General features: G+C 50.2%; 1 protein-coding gene across 1 annotated transcript in view; it reads left to right on the top strand.

The window, feature by feature from the left end:
- Positions 1-1625: 1625 nt before the first annotated feature.
- Positions 1626-26127, top strand: part of Dscaml1 (DS cell adhesion molecule like 1) — a 325176-nt gene continuing 300674 nt past the window's right edge. Inside the window, exons 1-3 of the mRNA XM_028783764.1 lie at positions 1626-1879; positions 19133-19450; positions 21990-22136. Of these exons, the coding sequence (XP_028639597.1) occupies positions 1660-1879; positions 19133-19450; positions 21990-22136 (685 nt within the window). The 5' untranslated portion in view covers positions 1626-1659. The remainder of the gene's footprint in view (positions 1880-19132; positions 19451-21989; positions 22137-26127) is intronic.

Below are 26127 nucleotides of genomic sequence, written 5' to 3'. Positions count from 1 at the left end.
GAGACTGAGGGGAGGTTCCAGAGACTGAGGGGAGGTTCCAGAGACTGGAAAGTGAGGTTTTAGCCAGGCAGTGGTGGGGCTCACCTTTAATCCCAGCACTTGGGAGGCAGAAGCAGGTGGATTTCTGAGTTCAAGGCCAGCCTGGCCTACAGAGTGAGTTCCAGGACAGCCAGGGCTACACAGAGAAACCCTGTCTTGAATCCACCCCCCCAAAGGGAAAGTTCAGTGGGTGAAGAGCTTCTGCTTAGTTTAATGGAAAAAATCTGGACACGGGAGGTGATGATGGTTGGACAGCGTTTGGGGCTTTACTTAGCAAGCTTAACCGATGGTTACAATGGAGGCTAGAGAGTTTGTAAAGTGCTTGCTATGTGAGCATGGGGCACTGAGTTTGGCTCTCCACGTTTAGTGAGAGAGAATCTTTCTCAAAAAATAAAGTGAAGAGAGATCTAGGGGGAAAAAATCACCTGACATGGACCAGTGTCTCCACACACATGCACACAGCTGCACCTGCATCCACACAAACATGTACACACACCATACACACAAATTTGAAACTGGTTAAAACGACAATTTCACACTTTATGTATCTTTCCATTTTCTTTTCTTTTCTTTTTTTTAAAAAGCACAGCTTTCAGATTTTAGTTTAAAACGTTAGACATATTTTGGCAAAACCTGTGAATGAGAAAACCTGGTTCTTCGCCTGAACTTGGGTGAGACATCTGGAAGAGTCTGATAGAACAGCAGCCCCCAGCTCCTCTCACCTTTTCTGCTATGCCTCACAGAAAGCCAGGTCAAAATAAGCGGCTATTTGCACGGAGAGTTCTGTGCTGGCACTTAGTGTAGCCTCAGGTTAGCTGGACCCCTTCTCTGGAGCCTGTGTGGCCTCTTAATTGACAATTAAGACAAAAGAAGATTTTCACCACATCAGCCTTCCACACTAGAGTCAGGGATGCTGTGGTGCCCGCCTCGGAGCTCAGCAGTGCTAGGCTTCCATTTGGTGACTGATGGGGTACCCCCCTCACTTTTGTCTTGACCAGATTCTGCAAGGCGAGGGAGCTGTGATGGTGGGGGTGGGGTGGGGGAGGGATAAAGCACACACAGAACAGGCATTATCTGCGCATTGTAAATGACTGTTGAAAAGCTCAGTGTATTAGGTGCTAGTGAATATTCGGACAGTGCTGGGGACAGGGTGGTCTGAGGCAGCTTCTCCAGGAAGCTGTCTTGCAGAAGTGACTGAAGGTTTGGGGCAGCAAGTACAATTGAGCTTTGGGCTATAGACTACCAAATGTCTTCAAAGATCTTAGCCCAGATGTTACTCAGAGCACCTATGCTCTCCCATTCGTGGAGGGAAACTGAGTCCAAAAGAAACAGCAAGCAATGGCTTTGAATGACCCGGTCGGGAGAAACCCAGTGTTCTTTGCCCCTTACATGGCACATGTATGACATATGCCTCTGTGCGACCATAGGCTGTGAGTTACAGGGACCCCTCTCCTTTCTCGACCAGAGAAGCAGGATCGAGACCGTCTGATCAGGGTCCCCATCTCTGTCTCTGAGCTTGTGGGGCTAAGGGACCCCAGGCTGGGGCTGGAGTAGCACTCACCACCCGGGGTGTCGCTGGGGGGGGGGCGGGGAGAGCGGCCGCCTAGCCCAGCCCCGCGGATGACAGGAGCCGGGGAGCCGAGGAGGGAGGAGCCGCCGCCGTGCGCTGGGCTGAGGAGCAGAGAGAGCGGGGCGCCGAGTGCGGGCGGCTGGGAGCGCGCTGAGCGGGGGAGAGGCGCTGCCGCACGGCCGGCCACAGGACCACCTCCCCGGAGAATAGGGCCTCTTTATGGCATGTGGCTGGTAACTTTCCTCCTGCTCCTGGACTCTTTACACAAAGGTGAGACCCGCGCTGCCGGCGGCTGGGCGGTGGAGGCGGCGGGGCCGGGATGCGCGCGGCTGGAGGCAAGGTGCGGTGCCCGGTGGGCTCCAGGTGCCCGAGTGCTGGACCCACTCGGGTGCATGGCGCTGGGTGGGCGGGAGAGCTGGGGCGGTTCCGCGAGAAGGGTCGCGTGAGAGTCAGCCTGGGACCGCTTGCCAGCCCCCCTGCGACTACCGTTTAGGGGCGCGCCCGTGGGGGGCGGTGGCTAAGGAACCCCTGGTTTTCCCCATCGCAGCCCGGCCTCAGTTCTGCCCTGGCCCCCTCCCCCAGCCCCCTGCCCGCTCCCGCGGCTTGCTGGAGCTGGGACCCCGGGGTGCCCTGCGAGCCAGGTGGTCCTCGGACCGAGACTTCATCCGGGAGCCCTCGGTATTTGGGTCCTCGGACCTAGGAAAGATCACTCCTGCCGTAGCTTCGTGCTCCCCTCGACCGCCCTCGACCCCCGCCCTGGCGCAAATACCGGCGCACCGCATGGCTCTTATCCGCGCCTGGCTGGGTGCAGGGCTGGGGGAGCTAGAGGTCCCGAGGGGTGGGGATTCCCTCGGACACCAAGTTTGTTCTTTAGACCCAAGAGTCGCCCTCACCTATATCTCACCCCCGTACCCCAGGCGCTGGCTCCGGCTTCTCTGCGTCTCCCTGACCACCTTAGGCAGCGCGCCCCAAGGTGCGAGACTCTCCGCTCCGGCGTTGGCCTGCTGGACCTGAGGACAAGTGTTCAGACTGGGGGGCGTGTCCCTTTCCCCGGAGAGAAAAGGTTGCTAGGGGTGGGTCCAGGTGTCCGGCATGTCCAGACCTGCTCCTGGGGTTCCGTGCACCTGACCTGAGAGGTAGCCGGGACCGAGGGGTTGACAAAAGACAGGCATTTTCGATGGTTACCAATCTGGGCACCAAATTGGGACTTGGACAAGCGCGGGCAGTTGAGCTTCTAGGCTGTGGTAGAGGACGTGCCCCCGGGCGCGCAGATGGCGGGAGGGAGAGGAGGCGGCCGAACTCCGCGCCCTTGCGCTGTAGAGCACAGACGCTCCTCGGCTTTACCTGCTCAGCCCTCTAACTTTTCTCCTTCGCGCCCAGAGGGCAGCTTCTCCTTTCGCCCCCTTTGCTTGGGTTGGCCTGATCCAACAATAATTCTTGTCCCCTCTAGGCAATAGAGAAGGACAGTCAAAAGCCCGGGGGAGGGGTCTAGTCCTCTGCTAAAGCCTTAGGATGTCCGGAGTTTGCAACCTACCAGAGCCCAAAGCAATACCCAGTAGGTTGGAGGAGGAGGCTAACCCTTATTTGTGCTTAAGGCCGGGTCAGAGCCAGTCTAATGGCCTAGGCCACTGGGATTTTGCCCAGAAGATACCGGTGCTGGGTGGCGGGTGTTCTCAAATGGTGAGCAAAGTAATGGACTTTCTCAGGCCCAAGGGGGCCACGGGGTACCACACCAAGGCTGGTCTGGCTTGTTTAACTCCTTGCCCCCTTAAACTACTGAACGACCTCTTCATCCTACCTTAGAGCAACAAGCTTGCCTCCTGCCCTCAGTACACACACACACACACACACACACACACACCAATTTTCTTTCTTGGGGCTCTTCCTGCTTCCCTCCACCCTGGCAGGCTGGTTTGGCTCACAGCTTTAATTACGTTAATATTAAATATACATAAGGTGAGGAACGAGCGGCTTTCTCTCTCCATAGCTCTCACTCCAACCCCCATCCCTTTCCCATTTTGTCAGGCAAGAAACACAAGACCAGAGCTGTGGCCACACTCAGTTGCTTTGTCCGTAACCTTGCTCCCAGGAATAAACAGCCCATTTCTCAGTCCCGCAGCCTCCTTCACAAGTACCTGCAGGACTGCACCCACCACCATCCAGGAGCTCTGCATTAATAAATGAAGCCCCAGTTATTTGATAGGGAAGGAGCAGATGGGGGTGGGGGTGGGGGTGGAAAAAGGCCCAGAAGGCCACAGGGCAACAGCTGGAGGGGCAGAACCCTCTCCTACTCAGGCAGGAAGTTGCCACTAGTAGGTCTTGTGGGTAGACAGGAGTTACCAGGTATGGCTGCCCTGCGTGGCCTTTGGGTCTGCGAACGCTTGGCTCCCCTGCCATTCGGAGCACCAGCATCTGTGTTGGGCGCCAGGCAGCCTTGCCAGACAGGCCTATCTTTTCCTTGGTGCCTTAATTGGGTCTTAGGTGCCAGGCTGATCCCCAGGGGCCTGTTCTGCTTGGGGTGGCATGGTAGGTGGGTGGTGGAGGCGGCTGGGGGGGAAGACGTAATGTGGGGAAAGCAAGAAAGATGGGGCGTGGTTTATTTCTCTCCCGTTGCCAGTCACCCCCGCGGCACCAAGGAAAATGTAAATGCGAATGTTCCAGCCTGTTACAGAAAACAATATCCTCTTGCAATAATTTGTACGTCCATCTGTGAGGAGCGGGAGGCGGCAGGCAGAGAGAAGAAAACAGGAGGAGATGGAGCGTCCTCTGGATGGAATTAAGCAGTTATTGAATGTGTTTTAAGCTTCTGTTATTTCCATTCCTCTCAAAATACCTTTTTTTTTTTTCCTTGACGAAGCCTGAGCTCAGCCTGTTTCCCCAGAACTAAACCAGGAAGGTGTTTTAATAATCGGTTATCGAGTCTCCAATAACTGCCTTATTATTGCCAAAACAAATCCAGGTCTGGGCAGCCAGATGAACCCCAGTGAGGCTTTCTCTGTTGTTACATCCAGCGTGCCAGCATCTGTGTTGCCCGAATTTGCATTTTTACTGTGTAAAAGAACAAGCTTCCTCGGCACTAAAATTCCTGTTTTCTAAAAGCCAAAATAATGGGTTGCATTGATTTTTTCATTTCCCACCCCAACCTCTCGGATGGGGACTCAGGGTTCCTCTCTCTGGAGAAGACCAAATTAAAAGCCTTTGTCAGGCCATTAAGAAAATCTCTAGCATTCTGCTCAGTGTCTAATTAAAAAGGGGGTTTTGCTGGGGGCATGTTTTTAAAATCTTGAAGTGGCAAGAACAACTTAGAGGAGGTAGGCGAAGGACCAGTGAGTGTCTGGGAGGACAAGTGTGGGCAGAGGGGCTCTGACTGCTAGGATGAGATGAAGGAAAAGGCAAGTGCCATGATGCCCAACAAGCCTTTCTGATGCCTCCTTTTCCTGGGCATCAACACCAGCTGCCTTAATACATTCCTGCCGCAGAACGAGGAGCTCAAACACAAAAAGTGAGTAAGCAGTTGTGAAGGCAGTACTGAAGTCGAGCAGATGCTGGGCACTGGCCAGAGCCACTGTTTTTCTTACAGAGAGGGAAGAGGTGGGCACATAGTCAGCTTTGGTCTGGTGATGGTTTGCTCCAGAAGCAGTTAGGAGAGGGTCTCCAAACACAGGGCTTAGAGCAAGTCACAGGCATGGAGCCGTTGGCAGGGGGTGTGTAACCATAAGAGCCCTTAGTTCCTCTGTATCTTTAAGGATGCCATCCTTGTGATTGGTTTGGTTCCCTGCATTGGCTTGTGAAATACGACTTTATTTGTTCATAGAGTTCTAGCTGGGAGTGGAGGGTGATCAGGCCTGAGGCTGAGGCTGGAGGTTCTTTCCTCCCCTACGTGCTTGGAGGAAATGTTTTTTGGAGGGGAATTTGAAGTAGTTACAAGGAAGGATCCCCTAGTTTACTGAAGTGCTTTCCTGGCCCCTAACCTAGTACATTGATTGGAACCAGGGTACCAGAATAGGGTGAACTTCGTGCAGCAGAGATGGCAGGAGGCCAGGAACCTAAGAGCAGGCTCCAGATTTGCATGTAATTTGCATGTGGATTTGCATGTTCACCTAGCCAGGCCAAGAGCCCAGCTAGCCCTAATCCCAGCTTCAGTAGGAGTTAAGCAGTAGCTTTCTCTTTGTATGGAACGGATTGGACAGGAGTGGGAGAGAAAAGGCCTGGTAACTTCCATACAGTTTCCAAGTTTTAGGCCTACACACACTTAGCACTGTCAGAGCAGCCTGGCAGCTCTCCCCTTCTGTCTCCAAGATAGACAGGAGCTCTGGATGATTAGGGTAGGCTGGGTGACAGTGGGCAAAGATATCCTGAGGCAGAGCAAATATGGAGTATAGGTTGTTCTTCTGGTGCCTTAGGACTCCAATTACAGGAACCTACTGAGGGGTAGTGCTGGCCATCTGGGAATGGAGCATTTGAACAGTGGGAGCTGGGTGCTTTGGGTTGTAGTTTGAAGTGAAGAACCGTAGGTGGATGAGATAGAGAGTATTAGGGAAGGCAAGGTGCTGTCTTATCCTCCAGCCTTGGGAAGGGTGTTGGCCATTGAGGCTTCCACTTTTACTGTGATTAGGGCAGTTTGGGTCCACAGAAGGTTCTCTGGGGGCCATGAGAAGACAGGCAGGCATTATAGAGCTTGAGTAAGGCTTGAAGGTCAGACACTTGGGAGAGCTGTGCGATTACTCTTGGACAGCCAGCTGGGATATCTATGGTGGGAGCAAGGCCTAGGGATGGCCTTATCTGTTTTTTTCCGGGACTCTGGGCAGATCTCACCTGGTTCTGAGGCCTGGAATGTGCTTCTGCATACTTGCTGGTCCAGAAAGGTCCTGGTCCACTTGAGCCCAGGGGGTTCATGCTACAAAGGGTGCTATGTGAAGCTCTAAGGGGTCAAGTGGGGTCTCAGGGGATGTGGAATTAGAGGGACAGAGTCAATCTAGTGCTTCTGTCTGTTTCATATATTGGTGTATGTGTGTGTGTGTGTGTGTGTGTGTGTGTCAGTGTGTGTGTCTGCATGTGTGTTGGGGGAAAACTGGTTTGGTTTCAATGGTGGAAATTTGGAGTCAAATTAAGCCTTTTGTGTACATCCCGGCTCTGCATTTACTGGGTGTGAGACATGGGGAACATCTCTTGAGTCTCCTTCCTCTATCTGTGAAGTGAGACTAAGGAAAATAAAGTATATACCGTAGCCAGAACAGAACTGGTGCTCAATAAACTCTAGGCACCTCTGCTTCCCACATTGTCACCGCCTTCATCCTCCTGCCTTGACCTCAAAATGGATCTGGAAATCCTGTCTCTCCTGAGCAGTTGTATTGGCCAGCCACCTTTCCAGGAAGGTTAATGGTCTTCATCCTTATGACAATAAGAAAGACCAAATGAGGACAGGGGACATGAATTCCTTCCATCTGTCACCTTGCAGGGGTAGCCTTTGGGATTCTGCTTCTACCCTGCTTCTACCCTTCTTCCCCTGGGTGTCCTAGGGGAGGCCAGCATCACCCTGTCCCCACTCCTCATGGCTAGTGGCAGCGGTTGGCGAGGGCAGAGGTAGAGGACTAGCCTTTGAGGGGAGCCAGGGCTGGCTTCTTGTCTGCAGTGAAAGCTGGGGATGCTTGGTTTGTCTTTGCCATGCTTGGCATAGGAAAACAAAAAAACATGGACCTACTTCAATGAAGAGTGTATACAAGTGCTCCTCAAAGGATGAGCCTTGCAGGTGTCTCTGGATGTGTCTTTTCCTGTGGGGGTGAGCCTCTCTGTTGTCTAGGTAGTCCTCTGTTGAGAGACTATCCATGACCTTTGGAATCATGATCACCTCTTACTCTATGCCTCAATCTGCCATTTAGAAAGAGTACATGACACAGAGGTCAGGGGGTGCCCATAGCAGGCTGTAGCCTATGGGAATCTGTAAATGGGAGGCGGGGTTGTTGTGAGCACATCAACCCATGTGCCCCGTTGGACAGATGTTTGTCCCAGGCTGCTATGGCGGGGGCAGCATTAGCCTTAGGTGCCACCAGTGCCCGTCCAGCTGGCACTCTTCTCATCTGTTCAGCACCCTTGCACCCTCCCCATGTCCTTGCTCCACATGAAGCTTGCTCTGACAGTTTCCAAGGTCACCATCTTCATTGAGAACAGTTATTCAAATGCTAGTTGCATATTCATGAAGCTGATTTTTTCCAGAGATGTGTGTGTGTGTGTGTGCGTGCACACACACACTCATATACACATGCATGGTTGGAGAGAACATTCTCCCTGGGCCTAGAAAACAAGACTTAGCTTTTCTATCGCAGGCAAGTTGAGAGGCTTCTGTCCTGTAATCCATAAGATGGGTAGAATGACCAGTTTCCCAGCTGTCCCACATGGCAGAGATGACTTCGTGTGTGCAAGAATAAGGGGCATGAAATCCAATACTGCGCGACAGTGCTTTGTACATAAAGAGGAAGCAACATATAAGCACACACACATTTGAAAAACACAGCAAAGCAGTTTTTGCCCTATAAATGTTCTGCTAAAATTTAAGGTATAATTACTATCATGTTATCATAAGTGATGAAGAAGGCCTCACAGCTGTTTGTGCCTGTCTCCACTCCCCCACTTATGGCTAATTCCCCTAGTTTAGTTTTCTGTCATTGTCGAGACAATCAGCACGGATTCCAATGCCTGTGGCAGCCATCTTCCTACACTCCCCCGCCCCGTTCCCATGTGTGTGTGTGATGGGAACAAGCCCACTTCTGCTTCCCTGCCCCCTCTCTCCTAGATATGTAGATATGCTTTTACCCTAACTAAAGCCCCCAGGAGTGACCATCCTTCTAGAGAATCCAGTCTTTTGTGAGAGGTCCCACTGTGGTCATCTCAGTGAAAGCTGATGTACTCGCTACAGTTCCCTGAGAATCCTGCCGAGTCAAGGGTTATGGATACCCTGGTTTCAGTGTGCCTTGCCTGGAGCCAGGGGTGATGATGAGCAGGGGTTGTGGAAGTTGGGAGCCAGCTTTGGGAACAGGAGAAGAATCCACATGTCATAACTTCTCAAAGTTAGATGATGCCTTGAAGGGCATGGAGTGCATCTCCCAGCTAGACCTGCTCCCTCTGGAGTTACCCTACTGGGTTCCCTTTTGCTTATATGTCCAGCAGCAGAGGATATTTTCCTTAAAGCTATGACTCTGTGTATTTTAGAACCCATCCTTAGAGCCAGCCCAGCCTTGGCAAGCTCTTATGCCTTCTGTTCTCATTTTGGCTCCCACTTTGGACCACAAATCAAGACAAAGTTCTCTTCCCACTTGTCACCCATCAGCCACTTATAAATGGACATCTGTCCCATCAATGATCAGGCCTACAGTTGTAGAGCCTCCCTAGTCCCTCCAATGGTCAGGTGATGGTGTGCTATTTCATTATGCTCCAGTGTACCTGAGTTGCCAGGGAGGACAGAACAGAAAGAACACTGGAGCCAGCCCTGACCCTCCAGTCCAGACACGACACGGGCTAGCTGTGTCCTTGGGGGTAAGTGACTCCACTTCTCTAGGCTTTGTGAATGGAAGAGATTGGAGGAAATAATCTCTTAAGTCCTCAAGTGCTAACAACCTAAATCTGGGATTCTCTGGGGACAACTGTGCTGTCTGAGCTGACTCCCTAGAAAGAACTTTCTGGCCATAAGGGGCCTTCCTCTGACAGGCCTTGTCTAGAAAGGGCTGGAAGATTAAAGAGTCTGTCCAACTGTCAGCTGTTACTCATAGCTCCTCCTGGAGCCGATGGTACAGGGGCCTTGGAGACTGAAGGATAGCTGCAACCTCACTGGATCTCAAAGCTCTCTGCTTACTGGGTGGGAGAGCAATGTTTGTATCAAGAATACTAAAACCGCTCTTGCTCTCTTCCCTCTCTGTCCTGTCTCCCCATTCCCCTCCCCCTCTCTCTCCATGTGCTCATGGCCAGACTCTACTCTTCTCTCTCTCTTTCTCTCTCTCCCTCTCTCTCTCCCCCTTTATCTCTGTCTTTCTCTCTCTCTACTCCCTCAACTCCCCTCCCCATGCTCTAAATAAACTCTATTCCATACTTTAAAAAAAAAAAAAACTAAAAACCCCAAACCAAACCCACTCTGTTTCTGATAGGAATGAGGAAGATTCTGAACAGCCATTCTCAAGGAGCTTTGAAAAGGTGGTCATCTGAATACTAGAGTAGAGAGCTACTGGCATTGGGGTGAGAGAGAAATAAAATATCCAGTACCTGAGATGGCCCCAGGTAATGCAGAACTGCCCTATTCCATATCGCTCTCCAGTATCAGACTCTCCTCTGCAATGTGCAGGCCCTTAGAGACAGTCTGTGTGTAGTCTAATCTAGTGCGGCTGTGGGACGTGAATGTGGCATCAGGTTTGAAACATGGCTATGCATGATAAAGTGGGTAGTCAGGAAAGAACCAATCTCCTTATCCATAAAATGGGGTGTTCTACAGAATGGAACTTTGAGCAAAGGCTGGATTAAAGGCTTGGCATAAGAATGAGATGAGTAATGATGCAAGAAAAAGAAAAAGGTTCTTCATTTGTGGTTGCCTGGCACTGGAAAGATGCTAAAAAATGCAAAAACCAAAAACCAAAAAAAAAAAAAAAAAAAAAACACCCAAAACAAAACCTAAAAACAAAAAAACAAAAACAAAAGAAACATCAGTGGCCATGACTGTGTGGTAACCCAGGTGTCCTGGCTACTTTGTTTGTTTGTTTGTTTTGTTGTTGTTTTATTTTGGTCAACATAAGTTAGAGTTATCTGGGAAGAAGGAACCTCAATTGAGAAAGTGCCTCTATCAGACTGGCGGGTGGGTTTTTTTTTAATTAATGATTGATGTGGGAGGGCCCAGGTCACTGTGAGCAGTGTCATTCTAGGCAAGACATACTGGGTTGGATAAAAAGCAAGCTGAGCAAGCTAAGGGAACAAGCCAGTCAGTAGCATTTCTCTATGCTCTCTGCTTCTGTTCTCATCCCCAGGTTCTTGTCTTAATGCCCTGCCCTGTTGTCCCTCAGTGATGTATAAACCAAGAAAACCCTTTCCTCTCCTAGTTGCTTTGGCCCTGGTGTCTCTGCAACAGAAATCAGATTAGATGCCAGGTGTGCCCAGATATGAAGAAAACCACGGAGAGGAGGCAGGAGACTTAGTCCCTGTGGCTTCATCTTGCCCAATGATAGCACAAAGTCACCTTCCCAGTTACCTGGGAAGCACTCCGGTGCCGTCTGGGAGACTCTCCAGCTCCTCCCCAGAGCCTAGCCTTACACTGTCTCCACAGTGTAAATAAACCACAAAAGGGTTTTCTGGTGTCTAGCTCATCCTCTGGGGTTTGGCATGCACTGGTAGCAGAACAGAGACCCTGTGGTTGCTCCCCATCTGGGCCCAGTTTGCCCAGCTGGGGCTTGAGAACAATCAGCCTGATGCCACATAATCTGTTTGTCTCACCTATAAACCTTTGTGTGCAAATGCTTAGTTGTAATCAACCTTGTAGAAGAGTCTGTAAGACCTCTCCAGCCCTCCTGCCTTGGGGGCTCCATGGGAGGCAGTTGGGGGTGGGGGCACCAGAGGGAGTGGACAGCCACGGGGCTGCCATGGTATTGCTTGTTCACTGAGCACGCTACACTTCTTATTAACTCCACTGTCAAGTTCAGCTAATACACACGGTGGGAAGGCTTGTCAGCGAGCCCACGAGAACTATGTTGCTGGTATGGGAAACACGGAGTCCAGTATGGTACCTCTACTTTTCCCATCGATTGCTACCCTTGAGTATGGACGGAAGACACTAGCTTCTAAAATAGCATTTCCGGCCTTATGACAGGCACGGGGTGCCTGTTGTCTAAGGCGCTGTATCTTTAACAAGCTCCCAGGTGATTCTTATACATATTTATGTTTGCACACCGCTGTTTTAAGTTATTCTTTGTCACCATCATCATCCTAGGTGCTCAGTAAATATTTATTGCATAAGGAGTCGTTTACCTCACAAGTACTTCCCGATCGTCTCCTGTGACAAAATACTCATAACCACAGCCTCAAATATTTGAGTGGTGCCGGACACTGACTTTCTCCAGTAACTGTCCTTGAGGTAGAGACGGTCACCTCTGTTTTATAGAAACTAAGGCACAGAAAGGAGAGGTTGTCTTGCCTGGGGTTGCACACGTTGCTTATAACTGATAAAGGAAGGATTCAAACCCAGTGAGTGTGGCTCTGGAACTGTGGCTCTGACCCACTGTGTAAGCATCTGCTCTTGTGCCCAGGAGATGGAGTGATCACTGTGATGGTCACTGTCCTCGGGAAGTCACAGTACTGCATAGTAAAAGGGTCCTCCTACCCCTTTGGTTCTGCCTCTCTTCTGGTTCTTTTCCCCTGAACACCTGCCACCCTCTCTACCCACGCATACTGGGCCTGGGCAGTTCTCACTTGAGAACTCTGAGTGGGTGTTTCAGGTGCCCAGTGCTGGCAGAGGGGAGAGCCTCCATGCAAAGTCTAGTCAATGAAAGGAGTAAACATTGCAAAGGAAGACTAAATGACTCATTGTCCCCGTGGAGGCGGCGAGGTGTTAATATTTCAGTCCCCTCTGGTTGTCCCTTCTGATGATTGGGGATGATGATATAGGGTAGGTAACGCACTGTGCACCCCAGAAGGATGCCAGGAGTGCCTTAGACTGCAACCAGACACTTCCCCACCTGACTCCAGGCAGGTGGATCGAGACCACGGGTGTCACCTGTAGCGACACTGTGTCAGGTTTCCTTTGCCAAACTAATCCCCTGTGTGATGCCCAGACAAGCCACGGGTGAGCTAGTTGGTTGACAGGATGGATCCGCAGGTTCTAGCTGCGACCCTGGGGGCAGCCAGATGCCCGGGGGCGATTTCTGGTTTAAAAATACTGCCATGCTATTTCTACCCTTCTAATCTCCTAGAGATTTGGAGCCTGTTTTTATGAAACAGCGTCGGGGTGGTGCTCAACGTTACACAGGGAGAGGAGATTAAATGGGTTTAAGTCTGGACGTCCGTCACATGACAGCCGGGCCCATAACTTCTATTTTCTATTAAAAATCCATTTCCCCCTTTGACCAGAAGCAGCTTTGCTGTTGATCTGAATGTCTCTCTCTTTATTTATGAAGGATTCCCCCCCGCCTCCCCCCCCGCCCCCGCCTTCCCTTGCTCTCTGTAAATTTACTTGGTTCTGTTGTAGAGAGAAGAAAGAGCTGGAGGGAAGGACAGATTCTGGGGGAAGCTGTGGTCTGCTGTCATGGGGTCTTTCCAACTGGAGTTTGTTTGGAGAGAGGGTGAAGGAGACAGGACACAAGGTCCCAGTAAGGTGATGGGAAAGCTCAACTAGGCAGCCCCCCTCCCTGAAGCTAGACTCCCTCCTTCCCCCTCCTCCTCCCTCTCCCCCTCCCTCCCTCCCTCCACTCCTTTTTCTCTTTTTAATTTTCCTCCCTCCCTCCCTTCCTCCCTTTTTTCTCCCCATTCCTTCCATATGCCTTCTCCCCCTCCCTTGCCTGCCTTATTCCTGTCTTTCCTTCCTTCCGTCCTTCCTTCCTTCCTTCCTTCCTCCCTCCCTCCCTCCCTCCCTCCCTCCCTTCTTTCCTTCCTTCCTTCCTTCCTTCCTTCCTACCATATACCCCCTCTCCCCTTGGTTCTCTCTCTCTTCTCTGAGACACCCACTCATGTCCAGCCTGGTCTTCAGATCCTGGCTTCGGCCATTCACCCTCCCACCTTAGCCTGCTGAGGAGTTGGGAATTCCGGGTACGTCACTGTGGCTCTTCCTACCTGTATAATGTCGGCGTAGTTACTGACTCCCCTAAACCTCCTCCTTTTCACCAAAAGGACCCCAACTTTTCATGTCTGTACCCATATTAAGTAAGGCCACTGAAGCAACTGTGCCCAGTGCCCAGTCCAGCCCCCACTTGGGAAATCAGGAAGTCCTTTCTGGGACCCTGTTCCATGCCAGTGAGTCTCCGGAGAGCTGTCCAGCACTAAAAGCTGTCTGGTATCTACTTGAATAAGAGCAGCCACCATTGTCAAAAGTCATCTGGACATCCCTTCTGGTGCCCTTTCCAGTTTGTAGACGGTACCTGCATCTATACCTCCCTCTACTGAAGGTTGCAGGCCATCACACCAGGTCATCAATCCTCCAGCCTGGAGGTCTCCACAGTTCTCCCATACACACCCAGCTCACTGACAGTCTTCATGGTGTTGCGCTGAGTTCCTCAGGAACGCCTCCCAGTCCAGGCTCCTATTTCCATCTACCTCCCAGCTCTGTGAAAGCCAGCTTGTTGAGTAACAGGTTCTGCCCATCCTGGTTTCTATCTGAAATCTGTGCTTACCATAGCTCCTTCCCAAACTCAGCTCTGTGCCAAAGCTTACCCCGTCTCCGGGTCTCCATTTAGGATCTTAGAGGCAGCATTCTTTGCCCTAGGACACCTCCACTTTCCCTGGAATACTCTGGAACACTCAGCTGGTATTTTGTGTATATCTCCTGGAGTGATGAAGGACCTGAGTCAAAGAGGTCCTGGGAAGGTCAAGGTATGGTAAGGAGTCAGCTAAGAGGAACTGAGGGCATCTGGAGCCTCCAGGAGAGTCTGGACCCATCCACCCTTGTTAGAGGAGATGAGGCTTTTCCTCTCCATTTCCCCTGCTCTGCAGCCCCGAGAGGCAGGGAAGACACACAGCTTCCCCTGACCCATCTCACCCTACTTCTTTTGAAGATGAGCACAATGAGGCCCAGAAAGGCTAAGTCACTTACCTGACGTCACACACGAAGCAGGTGATGTGAGCCTCCAGAAGATCAGCAGTTCTGTCCGACTGCATTCAAGGCTCTGTGGTGCCTCATCTCCATCCTCCAGTGCAACATCACTGCTCTGTAGATCATAACAGGAGCTGGAGCAGGAGATGAAGTCCCCTAGAGGCCATGCTAGACTCCCTGGGGCTTGAGCAGGATCCTGGGCACCTGCTACTTCCCTTCCGTACCACTGCTTCCTCATCTATTCATCAGCTGTTCTCGTGCCCAGATTTCCACTCAGCAAGTGCCAGGGAATCCAGATATGGTGGCCAGTGCCTCAGTTTCCCTCCTATGTATGTGTTTACACCCTTCTCTCCCCAGATAGGGTGAGGCTAAATTAATGTTTATTTAAGGGTTTCTGCATTTTGAGGTGACAGGTGCCTTGTGATGGTAAAATATGAACCCAACCTAAGTGCAAAATGCTATTGTTTTACACCCGAGGGTGATGTTTCATGATGGCAATGCACTGTCAGGACCGTAAGCAGAAATGAATGGTGTGTCTAATCTTCCGCAGCTCCCCCACGCTCGGAAGACAGCCGCTTGCACCCTGGAGTGGGAAAAATATGAGGCTACTCGCCTTTTGCTATAAATCTGCTGTTTCATCAGCCCTGACAGGTGGCTGGACAATCCCAGTCAATTCATCAATTAAATCTACCCATTTGTAGTTGCTGGGAACCTTGTGTCCTTGGCTCTGGGAAGAGCCACAGCCTCCACGTACAGGAAGGTTGCTGTCATTGTGGTTGATGCTCCTGGTGGGAGCAGAGAGAGTCTGGGGAAGGGCTGTTCTCAGAGGCAAGAGGAAGGGAAGGGATAGCTAGCCAGAGGAGGAGACAGGAATGTGCAGTTTGGTGTGGCTGGGATGGAGGAGAGGAAAGGCAGTGCTTCGAAGTCAGGAAATCCAGGTTCTCGTGGTTTCATTCAACCCTAGCTTGATTATTTAGTAGAGCAAATAGGTCTAACTTCTGTTTCTGGTGTGACAAAGTTGGGCTCCTGTTTTGATTCTAGTCATGTTACCTAAAGTTAGATAAGCCAGGTATCTTCTCAGTGTTATTTTCTTTATCTTTAAGATGGAAATAATACTAATACTAATAATAAATTCGCTTATGGAGTTAAGATGAAGGACAATAGCTACCTACTATTGATAAAAAAAATACAGTGATCTCAGTAGGCCTGACCCTAGTGTGGTCCACAGCTGACAATGAAGTCAGTGACAGCTGTTGTTATTGTGTAAATACTGTCATCATCAAGAGTTGTGTCCAACTAAAATCACCTCCTCAGACCTTTACAATAAGTACTTGGGAACCTTCTCCCATAAATCAGACACTTCCAGGGTTCCTTTCTGCCTGAGAACTTCCTTAGTTTTCTTAGGTCTGTTTATCAGGCATAGTGGAGAGTCATTCCATACCTTGATGGACTTTGGCTTCCCAGATCTATGAATCTGACATGGTGGGGGTGGCTCAGCAATTAGGTCAACTCAGGAAGCACCCAGAAACCCAGAGGGATGCCCATGTTCACTAAAGCTAAAGGCTGCTGGGATGTCCAGAGTCAACCAGGGGCCACTTCCAGGAGAGAGAGGAAGAGAAGGGAGGGAGGAGAGGAGAGGAGGGGAGAGGAGAAGAAAGCAGAGGGGAAGGGGGATAGGAGAGGAGGAGAGGGGAGGAGATGAATGGAGAGGAGGGAAGGGGAGAAGAAAAGAGGGGAGGAGAGGAGCATGGGGAGGGGAGAAGAGGAGAGGAGAAGGAAGGGGAGGGAAGGGGAGCAGAGGGGAGGAGATGGGAGGGGAGGAGAGGGGGAGGGAAAGGAAAGGAAGAGGAGAAGAGAGGAGAGGAGAGGAGAGGAGAGGAGAGGAGAGGAGAGGAGAGGAGAGGGGTCATTCTTGGACAGCTGAAATGGAAGTTGGTGGCCAGGTTGTATTTGAGGAAGGGGAAGGCTCCTTTTTAATTGCACGGATCTATATTACAGCCACACCTTGACTGTTAAGAAAGCAACTGCTGGGTTAAACTGCCTGGGCGGGCACCCCAGAGATCTCACTCACTGGTTGTGTGAGTCTTGAGGAAGGTTATTTCCTTCTGGAAGCGCCTCCATTTCCTCCTTTCTAGATTGGGATGGTAATAGTCATTCAGTCCTGGGCTGTTGGTAAGAAGCCATGAGATCATAGGGGCAACCTGATACGTGGGAGATCCTCACCAAGAGCTTGTTGAACACATCTTGGTCGGGATGGGGCTTCTCAGAAGGTGAAAATGGGGCCCCGCACATGAGAAGTCTTAACTTGTAAAATAGCCTGATCTTGTAACCATCAGGATTATTCCAGCCAGAACAGGCCAGCTACAGAGCTTCTGCAGTCTCCCTGAGCAGACACACACAACCATAGACTATTACGAGGAGGTAGTGTGAGGAGAAGATTGCCAAATGATGCTGCCCCCCCATCTCCATCCCCGAGCCTTTCAGCCGTTGAGGGTGCAGGGCCTAGTGGGGACAGCAAATGCATTTGCTGTTAAGAGGATGCCCCTGACACTGCAGCCAGGAGCCCACGATGGTTTTTTTTCCAGCACAGCTGCTAATGGCTTCATCACGGCTTTTTATGAGATGATGTGAATTGCTCTGGCCAATGAGGCTTAATGGCCTTCCTCAACGACCTGCCTGGTATATTCTCCCTAGAGGCTCTGCTCCGAGTTAAGGCAAGAATATTAATACAGTCCGGATGTGGGCTCTCCCCCTCCCCATAAAGTTGTGGAAATTGAGGTCAAGTTGGGTCCCCCCAGCAACTGTTCTTTAAACAAGCAGCCGCTAGTTGCTTGCTCCTTCATCTTACTGGTGGAGAGGGACCAGCTTCCAGCAAGAAAGGCCAGGTTTTCTCTTCCTCTGGGTTAACCTTCTTAAAGGGGCAGGCCCCTGAGTAGGGAGAGAGCCAACACCCCCCCTCGCCTTCCCACAACAGATCAGGAACAGTAATTTCCAGGGCCTGGTGTTGGAATAGGTGGAGCAGACATTCCTGCCAGGTGGCCTGAGGATGTATCTTTGTGGGACTGGGTTTAAGAATAGCACTATATCAGGGACGAGAGGGGTTTCCTAAGTCTTTCTACACTGTTTGCTTTCCAGTTGAGACGGGTAGACATGTACAATGAAAGAGAAAGAACTTCTACAGACAGTTAAGATCAAGGATGGATTGGATGGCCCTCTTGTTCCGGATGCCTATAGGTCATCTGGAAAATGCACTGACTGAATGGGGACCTAAGACAGCCTTTAGGGACTCCCAGTGTCTTCCATCTCCTGGGCTAGCCCCCTACTTTCTCCATCCATTCTCTTATGCTGCGATTGTGAGACCCTTTCTCTGTCTTCTGTGAGAGGCCAAGAAGAGCACTGGAACACTACTTAGCAAGGTCTCCAAACTTCTTACAACTACCCTGTGCTTTTGGACATTCCCCTAAGTTCCTTAAACCTATCAAAGGGGACCTCTGGGCAACTTGACACGAATTATCGTCACTTAGGGAGAATGAACCTCAGTTGAGGAGATGCCACACTAGATTGGCCTGTGGACAAACTTGCAGGGAATTTTCTTAACTATAGATGTGGGGGAGGGGCCAGTTCCCTGTAGGTTGTTCCATCCCTTGTAGGTGAGCAAGCCATGGGGGGTTAAGCCAGAAAGCAGCATCCCTCCATGGCCTCTGTGTCAGTTTCTGCCTCTAGATTCCCGCCTTGGCTTCCCCTCATGCTAGACTGTAACCTATAAGGCAAACAGAGCTTTTCTCAAGTTGTTTTTGGTCACGTGTTTTTATAAATGCCACGGAAACTTGAATTTATACAGATGACAAACGGAGAGTTGCAGAACTGGTGACGTGACTCAGTGGTTAAAAGCACGTGTTCTTTCCGAGGATCCAGGTTCGGTACCTAGCATCCACATGGTGGCTCACAACCATCTGTAACTCTACTTCCTGGGAGATCTGATGCTCCTCTGGCTTCTGTGAGCACCACATATGCATGTAATATGCATGTACTCATAGGCAAAGCACGCATGCATATAAAATAAATACGTTTAAAACACACAGAGAGATAGAGGAGGAAGAGAGAGGAAGGGGAAAAAGAGAAAGAAGAGAGAGAGGAGAGAGAGGGAGGAAGAAACGGGGGAGATAGAGGCAGTCTTCCCCTTGGGGCTGTGAAAGTAAGTTAAAGAGACAGCTGAGCCGGGTGGTGGTGGCGGCGGCGCACGCCTTTAATCCCAGCACTTGGGAGGCAGAGACAGACAGATTTCTGAGTTCAAGGCCAGCCTGGTCTACAGAGTGAGTTCCAGGACAGCCAGGGCTACACAGAGAAACCCTGTCTAGAAAAAAAACAAAAGAAAAAGAAAAAAACAGAGAGACAGCTGGGAGTCAGGCTGCAAAAAGTAGGTGCTGAGAACACATACAGGCACTTTTGTCTCCTCCGATAAGTGTATCGCCACAGTAGATGGTGACTTTGGACTCTTGATGCGACAGGGATTGCAGCAGCCTTTCTGTGTGGACATGGTTCCTCACAGTAATGGAGACTTTTGACTTTTGTCATTCCTATACCAACTAACCTAGAAAGGTCTATAGGCTCAGTGTCCAAGCTCTTCTTTGCCATTGCCTGGTGCTTATTGACTGGGTGATGCTTGAAGGCCAGATGAATCGGTGTCCGCCAAGACTTCCATGAATGTTCTACAGCAGACGCTAACCAAGTCTCTCTCCTTACCTCCCCTGCAGCCAGCTCGGAGGATGTCGGCACCAGCCTCTACTTTGTAAATGACTCCCTGCAGCACGTAACCTTCTCCAGCTCCGTGGGTGTGGTGGTGCCCTGCCCGGCCGCTGGATCCCCCAGTGCGGCTCTTCGATGGTACCTGGCCACGGGCGACGATATCTACGATGTGCCGCACATCCGGCACGTGCATGCCAACGGGACTCTGCAGCTCTACCCTTTCTCCCCCTCTGCCTTCAATAGCTTTATCCACGACAACGACTATTTCTGCACCGCAGAGAATGCAGCCGGCAAGATCCGGAGTCCTAACATCCGCATCAAAGCAGGTGAGGGACCAGACATCTGCACCCTGACAGGGCTCCCTGCGAGGTCTGAACACAGAATGGGGCTGGCAGGCTGGCACTGAGAGGGTGTATATGTGGGGTGTGCACGAGAACTCGAAAAAAACATATACTCGGGGACAGCTTGACCATCTACTGTGTGTGCTTGGGTAGAGTAGGCACCTTGTCTGTGCATTCTTAGAGTATCTACCTCACAGCACCTCAAGTAGGTGGGTGGAATGAGACAGAGCTCACCATTGAAATAGGAAAGTGTTGCCTGAACTTCATTTCCTAAAGGCTCCTTTTCCTGAACTATATCAAGGAAAGTTTACATTATCATATGTACCTTAAGCAATTTCCGTATGGTTCAACTAATACCCAGCACAGAGACCCACCCACAGCATCCCAGAAGTCTCCCTCCCGCTTTCTGTGGTCTCAGTTCTCAGCACAGCCATTTTCTGACTTGGAATAGTGTGGATGTTTTGCCTTGTCCGTGCTTTATAGAAAATGGCGGCTGATGTTTGGCCTTTTCTGGGATCTTCAGCACACCAGTCTCATCCTGGAATTTGTCCTCGCTGCTGTATGTGGTGGAAGGTCACACATCATCACTGATGTATAGTATCTCACCACGTGCTGAGGCCACGTGTTATTTATTCATCTCACTGTTGAGCATTTGGGCGCCGCACGGCTCAGAGAACAGCTACCTAAGTATAGTTCATGATGGAGAACCATAGCAGCAAGAGAGTGGGGTTTCCGAGAGTCTGTGGGGGGAGAGAAGCAGGGGTGAAACGGAAAAGGCTGACTGAGCTCTGTGGGTCAGGTCTGGAAGTAAGGGGACATCACAACATGCTATACTTCTGATACAGATAGAAAGTACCTCAGATAGAGGTGTGACCAGTGGTTTTCTTACAAGGGCACCCAGATGCAAGAGGCCAGCCCACCATGCAGCTCCAGTGTGCCATCTGTCCCGCAGCTGCATTGGACAGGCCCAGGTGGGCAGTTTCTGGGATGGCCAGTAGGCCTAGTGAGAGACCCTTCAGGGCTCTGGACTCTGATCTCCCACCACAGAGCTTCTCTCACAGGACAAGGCTTCGAGTATCTAAGCTCAGAGCTATAGAAGGGTGAGGGTTAAGCCATGACTGTGTCCTGCCTGTGTCCTGGGGGGTCAACTATTTGCATAGATGCGGAGGCAGGGGCCTTCTCTGCCATGCCTGTGGGTGTCTTCTTGGTGGCAGATCCTTTGCATTGTTTGGCCCTAAATACAACCTCAAATATGGAGCTTGAAGCCTGGATTTAAGTCCTGTCCTAGCCTCCATTACCAGGATCCCTGGGCCAGGGGCAAGGCCATCATATCTCCAGCTACAGGCCTCTCCTTGAGTTAGAATCAGCCTTCTCAGTAAATCTACAGAGGTTTCTTACTGATGATGAGGCTAGGCAAAAAAAGTATTTTCCACACGCTTGGCTTTTTGCATAGGGTTCAACAGATGAGGAAATTGAGGTTCAAAGGTGAATTTATTTGTACTCAGCACCCCCAGGCAGTTCAGAGGGGATCAGGGCCTACTTGACTGATATTCTTATGCCCTCCTCGGCTACCTCCTCCCTAGAACTCCCAGAGTTTGTGAGTAACACAGTTGACCCTTGGCCTCCACTACTCCAGGATCCTTGGGGGTCAGCTCCCTCAAGCTCCTTTGTGAGATTGGTTGGAGGCTGCCAGACCCATGGGAGGGCTAGCCTGGAGCCTGATGGTGTCTCTCCCCCTGTCATTTTTCTTCCCTCCCCTCCTTTCCTCTTGCCTGGAGAAGAGAAAGGATGAAGGCCTGGGGAGAGCTGGTCCACTGGAGACACAAACAATTATAGAGGCTCTTGATGATGCCAGAGAGGCTGCAGGTGCACTGCTTAGGGGGAGGAAGCCAGGGCCCTAGGTGTCGCCCTGGCAACCATGGCAAGGAGAGCAGAAGGGCGTGCTGCCCAGGTGTCTGCTGGGGACAAGGTCTGTAGGCAGTGGGGGCTCTAGATGTTCCAGCTCTGCTTGGCAGAGAAGGGGGTGGAAGGAAGGAGCGAGCCCCTGGCAGAGGCCAAGCTGAGGAAGACAGGGGTAGACAGAGGTCTTCATCCCATTCTTAATGCAGGATGAGTCTATGTGCCACATGAGTGGCTGCAGGTGACACTACATGAAAAATGAACACAGGTTTGGGAGCAGGCAGAAAAAGACTCTAGATGGTTCTAACATCAGGACCGAGATTGGATAATATAATAGGGACAGGAGGTGGAGGGTAGAAGGGGTACAGGGACTGCATCTGTGTCTCAGACAACCCTGGTTTGAGTTATTCTTTTCTATTGCCCACTGGGTAGCACCAAACCTATGAAGAGATCTCAATATCTAAACTACATTTTCCAAGATGCATTGGAATAGACCCATACTGTTGTTACCTCATATAATCTGGGCTTCATTTTGTCAAGCAATGGTTACTGTGCCCAACCCACTTGCTGTCCCTTTTCCCCACCACCCATGGCTGTGTGACACTCTTCTTTCAATTTCCCACAGTTTTCAGGGAACCCTACACCGTCCGGGTGGAGGATCAAAGGTCAATGCGTGGCAACGTGGCTGTCTTTAAGTGCCTCATCCCCTCTTCAGTGCAGGAATACGTTAGCGTCGTGTCTTGGGAGAAAGACACAGTCTCTATCACTCCAGGTAAGGAATCATGGTGGTGGCTGACGGAGCTACCCAGGGGGGCAGACGGTGCCTGAATTTGTCTATGATCTGAACAAGATGGTGGCAATGGCTTTGGGGACTGATCTGCTACTGTTCTGTGAAGTTTTGGCAAATGGGCGTCTTTGGTATCCATCCGATCATCTCTGTGTGAGATGGTGAAGTCCGTGTGCCGAGGCCTGTGTTATCTATGAAGGTCTTACAGACACAGGATGGGGCTGCCAGTGAACCCTGGGGCGCCTTTTCAACTTGCTCTGACTTATGAGAGCCTTTGGCAAGCTCACCTTCGAAGCATGGTAAGGAAAGGCAGGGTACATTTGCTCTGTCTGACTAGGGTAATGAGGCTGGAGGTGTGGGGAACCAGGCCTAAGGACATGTGCATACAAGAGAATTGGCAGAAATGCCATAAGCTCTACAGTGACTGACGCTGGAAGGGGTTAGTCCTATGTTGCAAGCTTGGAAACCCTTCATTGGTTCAGTCTCACCTAGGAATGATTGTCCCTCAGTAGGAAACAGGTCTGGGAATCTCACAAAAGGATCGCTTAAATCTTTATTCAACCTCGAGGCTCCAATACTCAGCCTTCCTCCTTCCTTACACTGCAGGGACTCAGCTGTTTTCCTTCCTCTTTGAAGGTTCCTTACAGGAAGAACTTTGGCCTTCCTGTAAAGTGGAACATCTTGAACAGTGTTCTTCAAGTGGCCCATTGGCACCAAGGTTCCCAGACCATTGTTTGAAATGATCCACGGTTTTCAAGTTAGTTGGAGATGACAAGCCTCTTTGGGAGTGGTTCTCAACCTGTGGGGTGTGGTCTCTTTGGAGATTAAATGACTCTTTCAGAGGGGTCACCCAAGACCACCAGAAAACACAGATATTTGCATTACCGTTTATAACAGCAGCGATATTACAGTTTATGAAGTAGCACTGAAAATAACTTTACGGTCGGAGAGTCACAACAACATGAGGAACTGTATTAAAGGGTCACAGCCTTAGAAAGGTTGAGAGCCACTGTTCTGTAGAAATGTGTTGTAAAACCGAATTCGTCATCTTGCTGAACAACCTCCACGCTGTGATGTGAGCAAACCTTTGAAATAGGTTTCAAAGTCCATAAGGTTTGAATACTTTGAAATAGTGGAATCCAAATCTCCCAGGAGCAGGCCTGGGTCTTAGCACTGACCCGAGAGCTTCAGACCGTTCTAGGGTCAGTGGGGTGGGACCTACGCTTACGTGTGTTTGTAGCTAGCATGGCAGGGGGCTTTTTAAAAAGACATAAATGTGTGTCTTTTCTTACTACTTTCCTTCTCTCCATTCTAAGCAGATGGCCAGGCCAAAAGATTTCCCGTTATCTGATAGGTTAGCAGCATGGCCGTACATAGCAAGGCAGACCCAAAGCTACTTAAAGATGCTTTCTGTTCTTTTTGTAAACCTGTAAGTTAATAGGAGATGTCTGGAAGGACGGTCTCTGAGGGAAAGAGACAAAAGAGAGATAAGGAATCCAGGTTTGGGAATGATTCTGTGGATGCACATAGAATACGTTCTTGGACCTCACTCGAGCCTCTGGGGGAGCCCTACAAGGCTGGGACAGAGATCCCAAATGAGACATGGCGTACACATCCAAAGATCCAAATGGGCCCTAGTTCAACTGAAGTAGGGAGCAAAGGCTGATAGATGCTGGCACATCTCTGGGAAAACCTCAGAAATGACAGACACTGTATTTCTAGCAGAGTCAGGTTTAAGGCACTTAAAGACCATAAGGAAATGTGGTATTTCTTATATACTTGGGTTTATGGATGAAGCATTATGTCCATTAAAATAATAATCATGTTATTAAAACTTTTTGAGTACCGACTATTTTCCTGGCACTGGGCTAAGAGATCTTCATACATCACTTTATTTTGGCCTCACAGACGCCCAGAAGTGTATTTTCCCCTTTCCACTTTACAGAAGAGAAACCCAAGGCTCAAGGAAGGAACTCAACTTCTTCCAGATCACATGCCCGTTACTCAGATAAGGCATAAACCGAAGCAGGGTTTTCCCCAAGTCTGTACTTCTCCTGGATGCACACAGACGTTCCCAGGTTCTCTGGGTACCATGAAGCTTTAAATGCCGTAGGCATGAGAGCTTTGAGGGGAAATACTCACTGTTGGTTTTTAAAGGGATGGTTTGGTGCACCCAGACACGGGTAGTGATTAAGAACCTAGAATCAGGGACCAGACTGTCTGGGATGGAAGCTCATTCCATTGCTTACTAGCTAGGTGAGCTGTCTACACTCATAGGGCCTCACTTCCTACGACTGTAGAATGGGTCCATAGGACTGAAATTAAAATAGGCTGTATTCAGAAGGTTGCCTGCTGTTCTAAGGATATTCTGGGTTGTAGCTGCCATTGTTTAGGTAGAAGACAGCATCCTTCATTATTTCCATTGTTTCCTGTTGTGGTGTGTGTATTTCTACTGTGTAGCTGATCTGTGTAGCTGACTGGGTTTCCTAGGAAAGCCAGAACAGTGCTGTTTGTTTGCTTGTTTGTTTGTTTTTTTACATGCCTCCTTGGCTCCTAACACATAGCCCTCTGTACTTACCCAGAGTCGAGTAAGGAGAGAATGTCTGCCTGAGAATTCTGAGGGATTTGGGGATACAACCCAGATGGATGGGGACATGAGGACAAACTGGTGGGTACCAGATAGCCAAACTAGAGCAGGTGGGGAGCGGAAGTTTAACTAGTTTATGTGCCCAGGAGCTGGAGGCAGCACGCTCCCCCAGGCACCCCTTGTAGTTGGTGCTTCAGAGCTGTCTTTGATGTCAGGACCAGGCTGGTAGCCCCAAAGGGCATAATTACCAGAGAAGTGGCCTTGATGCTAATCTGTAGGGCTGTGTTAAACTTTGGGAGACTGACTTTCTTTCCTTTGGTCTTGGAGATTTTTCCTCTCCTCCCTTTCCCTCCAGTTCCAGCCATAATCATTCTAGATCCTTCTCTGGCTATTTTTCTTTAAATATATATCCAGGGACAGTCTTCCTAATTCATTGAGTCTAACAAATATGCTCTTGGGGGAGGGGTATCCCAGGGGAACCAGAGACAGTGGGGTTTAGCCGCCTCTGGTCTCTGTAGGTGAGGACCAAGATTGTGGCCCTAATGTGGCACATGCTCTAATTTTGGAAAATGCAAAGAGTCTATACAATTTTATAAAACAGGGCTTTTATATCTCCAGTACTCACACATACCCAGTGAGTATACACTCTGTGCATATAGGAGTGTGCTTTGGGATACGAGAGTGCTGCTTCTCACTGTACAGGCGTCAATCGGGTCTGAAAGGAGAGAACAGAAACCTGCGTTAATTTTAATCTCTAGATTCATGGGACTAGTCTCTAAAGTTCTACGCCTCAGGGCCAGCAGGAACAGGTGCTGGAAAGCTAAAGGAAGACCAGGCCGATGTGGGCCAGTTGAGGTCTCAGAAAGCATCCTTCTTGGGAAAAACATGTGCCCCGGGAGGAAGGCCTGTTGGCCACGGAATGGGAGCCAAGCCTCCTGTGCCTCTTTCTGAAGGAGCCTGGTATCTATCTGAATAAGCTCTGAGAGTTGAGTATTTGCTCACAAGCTGCCCTTCCTGGCTAGCTACGCTGTCTGGGAGCTGGCCACCAAAGCTCTTTCCAGCTTTTCGTGATGACTTCTCGGGGCTGGGGGAGGCGGGAGAGACAGCTCGTGCTCCACTTGCATCCCAAAGTCTCCTGATTCCAGCTTTGTGTTTGTTTAGAATCTGGCCTTCTAAAAGTGCATGTAAAATCTTTGACCTGCCAGACTCCTACCCCAATGTCCCTCCTAGAGTACCTATTGTGTGTGTGTGGTGGGTGCATGTGTGTGGTATGTGGTGTGTGTGTGTTTGATATGTGTGTGGTATGTGTGTGGTGTGTGGTGTGTGTGTCTGTGTGTGATGTGTGTGTGTGTGGTATGTGTGTGGTGTGTGTGGTGGGTGTATGTGTGG

Source organism: Grammomys surdaster, unplaced genomic scaffold, assembly GCF_004785775.1.
Source record: "Grammomys surdaster isolate TR1022 unplaced genomic scaffold, NIH_TR_1.0 1164, whole genome shotgun sequence".
Lineage (NCBI taxonomy): Eukaryota > Metazoa > Chordata > Mammalia > Rodentia > Muridae > Grammomys > Grammomys surdaster.
Note: the sequence above shows the minus strand (reverse complement) of the source record. Positions and strands in the feature narration are given on the sequence as shown.